Below are 12,402 nucleotides of genomic sequence, written 5' to 3'. Positions count from 1 at the left end.
TAGGTGGCCTATGCCTTCAGCTTGGTGCTGGGAGAAGACCCTTTATTTCTGTTGCACATCCTCTGTTCTGGATGTCCTGCTTGGCCTGCATATTGGCACTGTGAATGGGTAACTTGCTGCCATTTCGGTTGTCAAGAGGACCCCGGAGCAGGGCTCCTTTTTTACGATCCCCACAGTCATGCAATTCCTTTGGGGTCTTTGTAATCAGTTTCCTCCATGCCAGCTTGTTTTTCCGGCATGGGACTTAAATTTAGTGTTAACATTTCTGATGAGAGCTACGTTTGAGCCCCTCCATTCTTATTCGTTAACATTGCTCACTGTAAAGCAGGGTCCGACTGGGACATGAAATAGGCCCAGTCACCCAAAAAAAAGTGGGCCACCCCTCGCCTCAAAAAAGTGGCCTCCCCCTCGTCTCACGACCCGTGACCTCTGATGACATCACCGGAAGTGATGCCATTGGACCCCACCCCAAAGTGACATCACGGGAAGCGATGAAACAGGACCTTTCACCCATTGACAAAACAGGAAGGGGCATCAAATAGCATTGTTCCTTAGTACACTAAATTACTGTGAACCCAAGCAGACGTCCAAGGCCAAATGATAATATGTTATTGTATAGCACCTACGCTTAAGCTCTTTTTTTATAGAACAAATGTGCACCTAATATCACCCAACCTGTGTTGGTACTCATTTATCCACCTAAGAAGGATGAAAGGCTTTTTGAAAAAAAAGATAATTGGAAAAAAGAAATCTTTTTTTTAAAATTTTATTTTCTTGCAAACCGGCCCTGCCCTGGCCAAAAACCGGCCCTAACTCCCCAGGGATGATTTCGGCCTGGCCACGGGCCGAAAGGCCGAGGGTCCAATCCGACCCTGCTGTAAAGGTGATTTTCCTTGTCAACATCACATCCACTAGATGGGTATTTGTATTTGTATTTTATTTATTGATATAGCGCACCTGGTGCAAGGGCATCCGGGCGCATCACTTAGGTTACATAATAGATATACAAAGCATAACAAGAGGGATAATATACAGTGGTGGAATAGGCAACATTTACAGTCATGTACAGGAGAACTATTAAGTAATCGTAGAACAGAAACAACTATTATACAAGTATTAACACAATCAGCTTTATACAGTAGGAGAAGGAGCAAGGGTAGTGACTGGCGGGCCAGTTAATACTGGGGCAGGTCTTGGGCGGATAGCCAAGCTTTGGCCTTGCTCTTGAAAGCAAGGAAGCTTGAAGCGAGGTATAGAGAGGCAATTGGTCTGTGCGGTTCTGAGGGGTCTGTTGGTGGGGTGGTAAGCAAATCTGCAGGCCAAGTAGCTGGTTGCTTGGTTGGCAAAGCATTTGTGTGTCAAAGCAAGTGTTTTGAGTGAGACTCTTTGTGATACTGGGAGCCAGCAGAGGCTTCGTCTGATGTCGAATAGGTGATGGTTCCTAGGGATATTTAGTGCTGCTCTGATGGCATTATTTTGGATAATCTGTAACTTTTTGGGATTGCGTTAGTTAGTGCCTAGATAGAGGGCGTTACAGTAATCGACTTTGGACATAACCAAAGTCCTAGCCAGGGTAGTACAGTTGGCTGGTGTGAGGAAAGGTCGACAGGCTGTGATGAGCTTGCAGGTGTACGCTGCGGCCGAGGACACCTCGTTAGTTTTTCTAGAAAGGTAAAGGGTGGAATTGAGATATATGCCTAGAGTTTTGGTGTAATTTGTAAATTTAATAATGTTACCATTGATGATAAAAGATTTAAAGGACGGGTCTAGTGTTAAGTCTCTGATGAGAGCCCAGAATGGGAAGCTCTGTCTTTTCGTCATTGAGACAGAGTTCGTGTTGAGCCATCCAAGCTTGGATGACTTGGTAGATAGTGTTTACAGCTAGTGTGTCAGCTGTGTGATCACCTGTGATGGGGGTGAGTATCTGGGTGCCATTCGCGTAATTCGTGTAAGTGACACCCAGAGAATCCAAGATATCGAACAGTGGTTTCGTAAACACGTTATCTAGTGATGGGGAAACACACAATCCTTGTGGTACCCCACATGGAACTGGCGAGGGTTCCGCGGCGGCAGCGGGGGAAAAGACCCTCATGGATCTGATTTCCAAGAATGAGCTGATCCAAGCAGTGGCTTTGTCAGAGAAGTGGGCAGCTAGTTTGAGGTGTCGACAGACAATTTGGTGATTTACCAGGTCAAATGCTGCTGATAAATCAAGAAGGAGAAGAAGGGCCAGCTTGCCCTTGTCTTTTAGGTCTTCAATCTGGGTTTTTAGATCAATAAGTGCTGTTTCAGTTCTGTGACGGGGACGGAAGCCAGATTGTCTAAGGCCTAGGAGTTTATTAGTTTCCAGGTAGTCTTGGATCTGCAGGTAGGCTGCTCAATCCAAGATTTTTAGCTGGAAAGGCACAATAGTGATAGGTTTGTAGTTTGTCGGTATGCTTGCATCCAGTGTAGGTTTTATAAGAAGCGGGATGACCCACGCATCCTTCAAGTTGTCTGGGACAATATCTGAGTTAAATGATGAATTTATAAAGGCGGTGATGAATGGGGATAAGTTATGTGAGGCCTCCTTAATAATGGGGGCTGGACATAAGTCACCCTGGCAGTAGGATGGTTTGAGATTGTTGATGATATTTTCGACTTGGGTGGTTGAGAGGGGCGAGAAGCTGAATGGTTTATGCGTGTGTATGCTAGGTTTAGTTCTATCATGTTTGGGCTTAAGTTGTGGGTCGATCTGCAGGCAGATTTTTTTGTTGTTGATTTTGGTTTGGAGTATGGCTATTTTACCAAGGAGCACCTTCTGAAAATTGGCCCACCAAGTACTATCTTTAGTACATGTATCAGGTGGGGGGACAGGGGATTCCACTTCTTTTAAGATCTTAAATAACTCTTTAGTGTTTGATTTGGCTTGTTGGATACGCTTGTTGTATGTGTCTTTTTTGGCCTGGAGGATAGCATCCTTGTAGTTTAAGGAGGCTAAGGCAAGGCTCGCTTTGTTCGTTTCAGTAGGATTACTTTTCCAACGAGCTTCTAGGTTGCGTTTTTCTTTGCGTAGAACTCTCAACTGCGGTGTAAACCAAGAGTTGAGGTGAGCACGTGGTTTAGGTTTCTTAGATTTAATAGGTGCAATAAGATCTAGAGCTTTCAGCATACTCTGATTAAACGTGTTTACCAAGACTGTAGGATCAGTGCAAGAGGAGGAAAGTTCGTTGAGCACTGGGAGGAGAAGGGGGAGTAGTTGTTCACACGTGTTTCTCTCTTATTTCTTGTGGAGATAGCAGGTGCGTTGTCCTGTGTGGTACTAACGTTTTTTGCTGAGATGCTGAAGGTGATTAGGTGATGGTCTGTCCAAGCACAAGGTTAGTTAGATTCCATGTTGATTTCGAAATTTAGGTCAGCTAACCAATCAAGAGTTCTACCCTTGATGTGTGTTGGTTCACTGATACATTGCGTAAAGCCTAAGTTTGATAGTATACCAGTGATATTGCGTGCTGAGGCATCATTGGGGTCTTGGAGACCCAAATTGAAATCTCCTAATATGATAATTTGCGATTTGGGTTTGGTAATGTCCGCCAGAATGTAGGATAAGTCTTCTTCAAATGTGGATAAAGGACCGGGGGAGCTATAGATAAGGTGAAGTGTGATAGTTTGGTTAGGTGATATAGCTAATTTCCCTGAGAGTAGTTCCGTTGATGGGGTCTGTTGTGTGGGGGAGATACTAAAGGCTAATCGAATGTTTGTGTATGAAGACAATTCTGCCTCCTTTGGTTTGGCTGGTGTTGCGATCACTTCTGATGATGGTATATCCTGTGGGGATGGCCAGTGTTAGAAGTGGTCCTGAAGCAGCATGGAGCCATGTTTCTGTAATGGCGATGAAGTTGAGGTTGTGAGTTATAATCGGATCGGCCATGTCAAGCGTGTGAGCAGTTAGGGACCTGGCATTAATCAATGTCCCCTTGATCATGGTTTTATGTGCTGGGGAGGTATTAATACTAGGTTCAGTGTTCTTGGTTATGGTAGGGAGTGGTGAGGCGCAGGCTGTTGAAGATAGTGCTGCACAGTCAGAATGCATGATAGGGCCGGTATGGTGGTGGGAGGCATGTCGGAGTCTAGAGCCAAGTCTGAAGTTCCTCATATGTATAGTGCATGGTTGGTTAGTCGTCGTTTTAGTGGCAAAGTGTTCTAGCTAGAGGGCAGGTGAGTTGAGGAAGGGGTTGGCGGTATGTGTTGATGGAGCCAGTGCTAAAATGGGATAGGACTGCATGATATTAGGCATAGTGGAGATGTGCAGTTGGTCGTTAGAAATAGGAGGCAAGCTGTGCCCAAGGTATGTAATGCATGGAAGCAATGGGTGGGTGTGGGTCTTAGTAGGTGTAAATGCTGTGGGTGAAGCACTAAAATAAAGGGTGAGTGACCAGGTTAGAAATAATATCTTGGGAATAAGGCCAGGTGGAAGGTGGCTATCCGTGTAAGGAGTGAGTTGCCAGTGCATAATGGCGCCCACTATCAGAATACAGTCACGGCTAGGGTATGAGAGTATACAATATGCCTGAATTTGTAGAGATCGCTAACGACAGAAGTTAACAGGAGCCAGGGTTGACCAGGGTAGTAGGTGAAGTTAGGTTGCAGACCTAAGAGCAAGGATCAAGAGTGCAAATAGGCATACCAGGGAGGCATCGCTATTAAGGGCAGTATGGGGCACCAGAAGGTTGAAAATCTAGGTACATATGCTCCAGTCTCGGGACACAGTACACAGTAGTATGAAAAACTAGATACACATAAGTATAAAATCTAGGTACACAGTCAACAGTGGAGGAGGATGCAACACGTGATGCAATACAGTACAATAGACTATGCAAGGAAAGATTCCTACAAGAGTCAACAGGCAACTGAGCCAAACAAAATCATGAGCAGGACATATATCATGAGCCACAAAGTAGTAGTTAAAGAATGAGACTGGGTTGGTACAAGCATACTACACTAGGGCTGAGCACAGTTACACGTGATAGGTCATTACTCGTAGAGGTGGTCTAGGCAGCTCTAGGCAATGTAGATAAACAGGAGAGGAACAGCATGTTTTAATCCGTTGGGTGGGCGGGATGCAATGCAGTGCAGTTATGCTGAGTGAATACAAATCGCACGGTTAGACTAGGTGAGTCTGAGCAGGTGCGTACAGTACTACAGCCAGAGTGGCTTATGATGTTGTATTGGTTAAATAGAGGTGAAGCGTGGAGCTGGTTAGGTACTGTAATACATGAAGCAAGGGCGATCGAGTTTGAGAACAGTTTTAAATGGGAGCCGATGTTTGGCCAGAGAACATATGGTGGTACAGCATAACTGCTCAATCAGATGGCAGCAGTGAAGCTTGTATCTACGTAGTACCTGTAATTAGATCAGGTCAAGCAGTGGCCTGGGGTGAGGAGAGGGAGGCCTGAGCGATTGTAGAAGGTTTTGCACCAAGGGCCGGCTGCGCTCGGTCAGCTCAATCAGCTGGCCTTCTTCCAAGCCCTTACTCCACAGGCCGGCTGACGCCAGCCGGCTATTGGTCCTCAGGCAAGTGGGCGGCTGGACCAATCAGCATAGTGTAGCAGGCCTAGTGCCTCTTGTGACGAAGTCAGGCAAAATGTCGGTCTGAGGCGGCGGCCATCTTAAGATCAGGTCGCAACACGGATTTCGGTCCGAAGATCAAAGCAAATCGTATCTCGGCACGGCAAGAATGCAGGAAGGTAACGGGTGGCACTTCAGAGGAGATGAATGCTGGGCAATGTGGCACACAGGTAGCCACTTGAGATCATAGGGGCTCAGAGGGGCTTCTTGGCATTAGCAATTCTGCCGTGAGCTTACCTCTGCTCCCTGGACTGGATGCTGTAGTGTGAGCTGCTCCTGGAGCACATGGCTCGGCTGGGAGCTCCTGCTCCAGCGGGGGCAATCGTAGACTGATCAGCTCAGTCAGCTGGTCTTCTTCCAAGGCCTTACTCCACAGGCCGGCTGACGCCTGCCGGCTATTGTTCCTCAGGCAAGTGGGCGGCTGAACCGATCAGCATAGCGTAGCAGGCCTAGTGCCTGTTGTGACGAAGTCAGGCAAAGTGTCGGTCTGAGGCGGTGGCCGTTTTAAGATCAGGTCGCAACACGGATTTCGGTCCGTAGATCAAAGCAAATCGTATCTCAGCACGGCAAGAATGCAGGAAGGTAACGGGTGGCACTTCAGAGAAGATGAATGCTGAATTCTGGGCAATGTGGCATGCTGGTAGCCACTTGGGATCAGAGGGGCTCAGAGGGGCTTCTTGGCATTACCAATTCTGCATGAACTCCAGGCATTGTCTGTTAAATGTTAAACGTCCCTCTTTGGTTTTGTCCAAGGAGAGATTGACATTGAGAGCGAGACCATCTTTCCTACTGAAAGTGTTCTCTGATTTCCATCTCTCTCAAAAGATCAGGAGAGGCCAGGAAAGATAACCAACTTTTCATGCTGATGACTGTACTTGTGGGGCTGTAACTAAACAGATCTTGTCATGGTGGATCATCCGCTGCATCTCGAAAATGCAATGATCTGGCTGGTAAGGAGATGCCCAAGGAACTCGGGGTATGCTCCACCAGGGGGCTTGCTGCCACCTCGGTTCTGCAGCGTGGAGTCCTTGTTCTGGACTTTTGCTGTGAGGTTATGTGGTCTTCTTTGCACACTTTGGTTACACATTACTGCTTGGATTCTCTGTCTGGTCAGGACCCTCATTTTGGCAGGGCTGCCCTTCAGAATTTCCTGGTTTAAGTGGTGTCCTTGCTATCCTCCCTCCTCCGTGTCTATGTACTGTTTTAAGTGTCTATCAAAAATAAAGAATCAATTAAAAGGACAAATTACTTACCTCTCCGTAATGTTCTTGCTGAAGGATATTCCTCATTGGCCTCCCTACCTGCCCTTCTTGGCGGATAGCTAGTATACCTTGGTTCCATGGTCCCTCAGCATCATAGTGCTAAGGGGAAAAGGGTGGAGTTAAGATCACAGAGCACAGCGCCTCTGACTCCACCTCCAGGTGGCAGAAACGTTTCTGAAGAGCAGTTGTTATTTGTTATGCGACGCTACCTCAGCATTGAACATTTTTACTTGTCACTTGGAGTGTACATTTCAAAATCACATTTGTATAATCTTGGAGTCATAGTCAAATAAACAAGAATAACGATTGGCACCAACTGATGGATGATCTGCAATGCCAGTGAGGAAATTTCATGTAAAACTGCATCTTGTAATTTGCATTAATTACATGGTAAAAAGCAGTTTAGGTTAAAAAGAACTACCTGTTTTAGAGTTAAAAAAATGTTTTTAGGCTACACTATCATCAGAAGTGACCATAACACTGCTCCAACTAGAGGAGGAGGTATAGCCATTATTTACAAAACAGCTCTAAACCTCCGTCTCTCTACTCCTGGCCAATTCAAATCAGCAGAATCCCTCACAGTTAAGCTTGCCAACTCCCCCAACCAGACTATTACTGTCCACACTATATACAGACCCCCTGGGCCCATATCCACCTTTACTGAGGATCTCGCCCACACACTGTCTGACAACACCAAGACCACTTCTCAAATTATCGTATTAGGGGATTTCAACTTACGCCTCCTTGACCCTAATGATGCATCTGCCCATGATGTCAATAGCTTACTACTCAATCTAGGCTTCACACAATGTGTTACCGCACCTACTCACTCTAAGGGCAGAATCCTAGTTTGTATTGCTGACCTCAATTGCGACACTAAGGTTAATTCCAATTTACCATGTGCCTGGACGGACCATCATCTTATCACCTTTAACATCCCCACTAAAACTGTCCATTCCACCCCTAACATAGCACCTGCCACACTCACCAGGAGCAAGCGCAAAATAACCTGCACCAAACTTATCCCACTCATCCTCCCTGCCCTCAATGATCTTGCTTCAACATGCTCGGATCCTACTGTCTTGGTAGACTCCTATAATCAGACCATGTTAAAAGCATTAGATCTCATTGCTCCCTCCAAACTACGTAAACCTAAACCCGGGCTCACCTCAATTCCTGGTTCACGCCTCAGCTGAGAACCTTACGCAAGGAAAAAAGGACCCTTGAAACATGCTAGAGAAGCCAACCGACTGAATCTAATAAAGTAAGCATGGCACTAGCGACGCTAAACTATAAAGAAGCCATACTGTCTGCTAAAAAAGAGACTTATAACAAACATATTGAACTTGCCCAATCTAACACCAAGGAGCTTTTCAAAATCCTGAAGGAATTGGAATCCCCCGCCCCTACCCCAGACAGCACTTGGTGCACTAACATCCAAGAGGCTCTCCTGGGCAAAATCACCATGCGCCAAACTAAAATTAATTTTAAAAAAAGAGCCTGCACTCTCTTATAGCACAGCTTGCTCCGAAGGCTAACCACAAACCCACCACTGCTTCCTTGCAACCATTCTGCTTCTCACCTTTTTCCACTTCGGAAGTTGAACACATCATCAATAGCCTTAAGCCCTCTAACTGGCAGGGAGACGCATGCCCTGCCACTATTATCAAGGAGGCCTCACACAACCTGGCGCCTTTCATCACCTCACTCTTAAACTCTTCCTTCAGGACGGGGATCGTCCCGGACAACCTCAAGGATGCCTAGCTTATTCCTCTTCTGAAAAAACCAACCTTGGACGCTAACATTCCCACCAATTACAGGCCAATCACCACGGTGCCATTTCTCTTAAAAATTCTTGATCGAGCGGCATATCTGCAGAACCAAAATTATCTCGAAACCAACAACCTCCTGGGTCTAAGGCAATCGGGCTTCTGCCCTCGCCACGGCACAGAAACTGCGCTGTTAAACTTAAAAACGCAAATAGAAGACTTAAAAGACAAGGGAAAACTGGCGCTCTTACTCCTCTTAGACCTTTCCGCAGCATTTGATCTAGTCAATCATGAAATCCTCTGCCACCACCTCAAAACTGCAGCCAACTTCTCTGAGAAAGCCACAGCCTGGATTACCTCCTTCCTGGACAACAGATCGATGAGGGTCTTTTCCCCCACTGCCGCACCTTCCCCTGTCACATGTGGAGTCCCCCAAGGATCATGTGTGTCCCCGACACTCTGCAATGTCTTCACAAAACCTCTATTTGACATACCGGACCGCATGCGCGTCACGTACACTAATTACGCCAATGACACACAAATACTTATCCCCATTACAGGCAATTACAAAACTGACTCCCTAGCTATCAACGCCATTTATCAAGTCATACAGGCATGAACTGTGCTTAAATGATGAGAAAACTGAGCTCCTCATCTTAGGTTCACCCCATAAACTCAGTAAACTTGACTCCTCATTCAAATCCTTTACCATTGATGGCAACTCCATCAAAGTGGCCAAGGACACCCAAGACACTAGGTATGTACCTTGATTCCACCCTCTCCTTAACTAGACAAATCAATGCAGTCTCCTCAGCGGCATCCTACACATGCAAGCTTATCACAGCCTGCCGCCCCTTTCTGTCCCCAGCCAACTGCACTACCCTAGCCAGGACCTTGGTCCTTTCCAAAATCGACTACTGCAATGCCCTCTATCTAGGCACCAACCAATGCAATATCAAAAAACTCCAAATTATCCAAAATAATGCTATTAGAGCGGCCCTTAACTTCCCTAGGACCTCACACATTTCAGAATACAGACGAAACCTCCACTGGCTCTCAGTTACCCAAAGAATCTCCCTTAAAGCTCTGGCACTCACACACAAAAGCATCGCGAACCAAGCCCCCAGCTACCTCTCCAACAGGTTCACATCTCACTCAGCTGCGAGACCCCTCAGAAGCACACACGCCAACTGCCTGGTCATCCCACGCTTCAACCTCCAAAAATCTAGAGGTCGCAGTTTCCTTGTCCTTGCAGCCAAGCTATGGAACACACTACCCAACCCACTCAGAGCTGAACCCTCGTTCCCTGACTTCAAGCGTAAGGCAAAAGCTTGGCTGTCTACCCTTGACTAGGCATGACCTTGACTGGAATATTCATCACAGCATCATAATCTGTTTCTTGCATTATATCCTGCCTGTGTACTTCGCTCAGCCTGTGTAACCTGCATACCACATATTATGTATCATGTATATTTTGTATATTTTTAATGTAAATAGTCTGTAACCTGCCTGTAACTAAATAATGCGCCCGGTTGCCCTCAGGCCTTGTGCGCTATACAAATAAACAAAATACAAATATATGTGTCAAAAATCCCCCCATTGGGAATGGGAATTATTTGTTCACTCTCTAAACAGTAGTTTTACTCTCAACATCAAAAATCAGAGAGTAAAATACTCCCACTTCAAAATCATATGTGGAGCTATGGATTTGCCCATGTGTACAACCTTGCTCTATCATAAAAGGCAGAGTTCAATCTTGTCTGATTTCCATGAAGGCTGAAGCTGTGTGAATGACGACAGTGGATGTGGTGAATAAATGTGACAGAAATTGCATAGAGAACCTTTACATTGTTATTGCTGATAATTATTCAAGACCCATGTGCATTTTTTTCTGAGATATGTTTCAGTATCTTCTAATGGAATGTTATTAAAAAATAGTTATAGAGAATATTAACTAAATTCTTTTTTGTTTTTCTGACTTTAGATATGAGAAAATGATAAGTGGAATGTACTTGGGAGAAATTGTTCGCAACATTTTAATTGACTTCACGAAAAGAGGTTTTCTGTTCAGAGGTCAAATCTCAGAAGCACTTAAAACGAGAAGTATCTTTGAAACCAAATTTCTTTCACAGATTGAAAGGTAAAGGATAAAAGTATTTTATTTTTAAAACACGAATTGTGTTGACTATGGCAATGGAAAGTCATATTGGATAGAATTGTATGTTTTGAAATGAAATCATTCACAATTTATGAAACATGATTTTGACTATCACAATTGTGACTATCCATTCTCCCATGTTTCATATCTTAAGCTATTGCTGCTTTTTATGTCATGCCCTTTTTAATTGTATGCTATTGCAGTTTTAGCATATAAGACAGTAGGAGCCCCTAACGGTGATAGGCCACCACACTCTAAATAAGCAAACACTTTTCAAACATTAGGTAACGTCTTGGAGTCCCCCTGGAGTTCCTCATTGTCATATTCGGAAAAGGCATTAAATCTCTGCAGACCCAAATGCAGTAATTATTTTCAGCAAAATGCTACTAACAGCGATTCAGGGCCAGATTCCTTCTTTGTCCCTCCTAAACAACAATATATTCTCCAGTGGAACCAAAAACCAAAACCCCTTCTGGAAAAACACCAATTTTCTAGCCTGTGTTGCTGACAGAACCTTTTTTTAAATTTCCTGCCCTCGTCGACAATGACCAACAAATCTTCTGCCCCACATTTGTTATAGACGCTTACTTACTCTTGTGGGGCTTACTGCAAAGCTATGGTATCTATTTAATTGATGATGCAGCGTAAAACCTCTCTCATTTTCACAAGATTTCAGTGCAATGTTATTGGGACAAAACAGGTATCATCTTTTTCCCATCTCCTCCCTAATTTGAAGTATTACCCACATTTTCTGTATTAGCTACATGGCCATAACCTCAAGCCTGCCCCAAACTAAGAAAGCATTCACTACAGGCATGTGCTGGTTTTCAAATGTCTGAATGATGTTCACTGCAGTTGTCTTAGCTGTTAGCAGAAGGTAGACATAAAGATGAACTTGAGGGTCAGGTGGATCAATAGGTGGGCATCTCCCAAAGCCTCATTCAATATTGTGACTGCCTTAATATCCTGTGCACCTAGGCCCATTCCTTGAAAATCGCACTGTGGGGAAGTCAACGCTGCACATAAGGATGTCAAAGTGTAGTAACATTCAAATATTCTCAATAGCCTCTAGAGAGTCGCACACATCATTGGGGAGGGGGCAACACCTCATTCTCCGTTTACCAATCCTTATATATCCTTGTTTCTTCAGTTGAGATATCTAATCCCAGAAATAATATGCTACCCTGGCTGGTCTGTACCTTAGTCCTGTAAATCTTAAGGCTTCCTTCCCAGAGCGCTTTCAAAACTCTGTTACATTATGCACGTATTATTCCTCGTTGAGGCTGGCAATTGAGAATGTCAGCAACATACTGAACCATGTGGTCTTAACATGTAATGTCCTTCAGCATAATGTTCTTTTGCTTGTGGAAAATATCGGGGAAATCCCGAAGTCCCTGGGGAAATCTAAACCAGTGGAAGACCCTTCCTTACCACAGGAAGCCTTCAAATTCCTTGCTATCATGAACTAGGGACAATCTCTAGAAACCACTTGTCACATTGATGTGCCTATAGATAGTGGCACCATGTTTGGTTTTAGCCAAATGTGCAGGGAAACCTGTCACTGCTTCAGCCATAGGTGCCTAAACCATGTTCACGTTCTGATAAT

At 44.9% G+C, this 12,402-nt stretch overlaps 1 protein-coding gene across 1 annotated transcript in view; it reads left to right on the top strand.

Moving 5' to 3' along the window:
- Positions 1-12,402, top strand: part of HK1 (hexokinase 1) — a 1,159,884-nt gene that overhangs the window by 911,506 nt on the left and 235,976 nt on the right. The window contains exon 16 of the mRNA XM_069610605.1: positions 10,623-10,778. Coding sequence (XP_069466706.1) covers positions 10,623-10,778 — 156 coding nt within the window. The remainder of the gene's footprint in view (positions 1-10,622; positions 10,779-12,402) is intronic.

Source organism: Ambystoma mexicanum, chromosome 8, assembly GCF_040938575.1.
Source record: "Ambystoma mexicanum isolate Mex_15411 chromosome 8, UKY_AmexF1_1, whole genome shotgun sequence".
Taxonomy (NCBI): Eukaryota; Metazoa; Chordata; class Amphibia; order Caudata; family Ambystomatidae; genus Ambystoma; species Ambystoma mexicanum.
The sequence above is the reverse complement of the archived record's forward strand: the minus strand, read 5'-3'. Positions and strand labels throughout refer to the sequence as shown.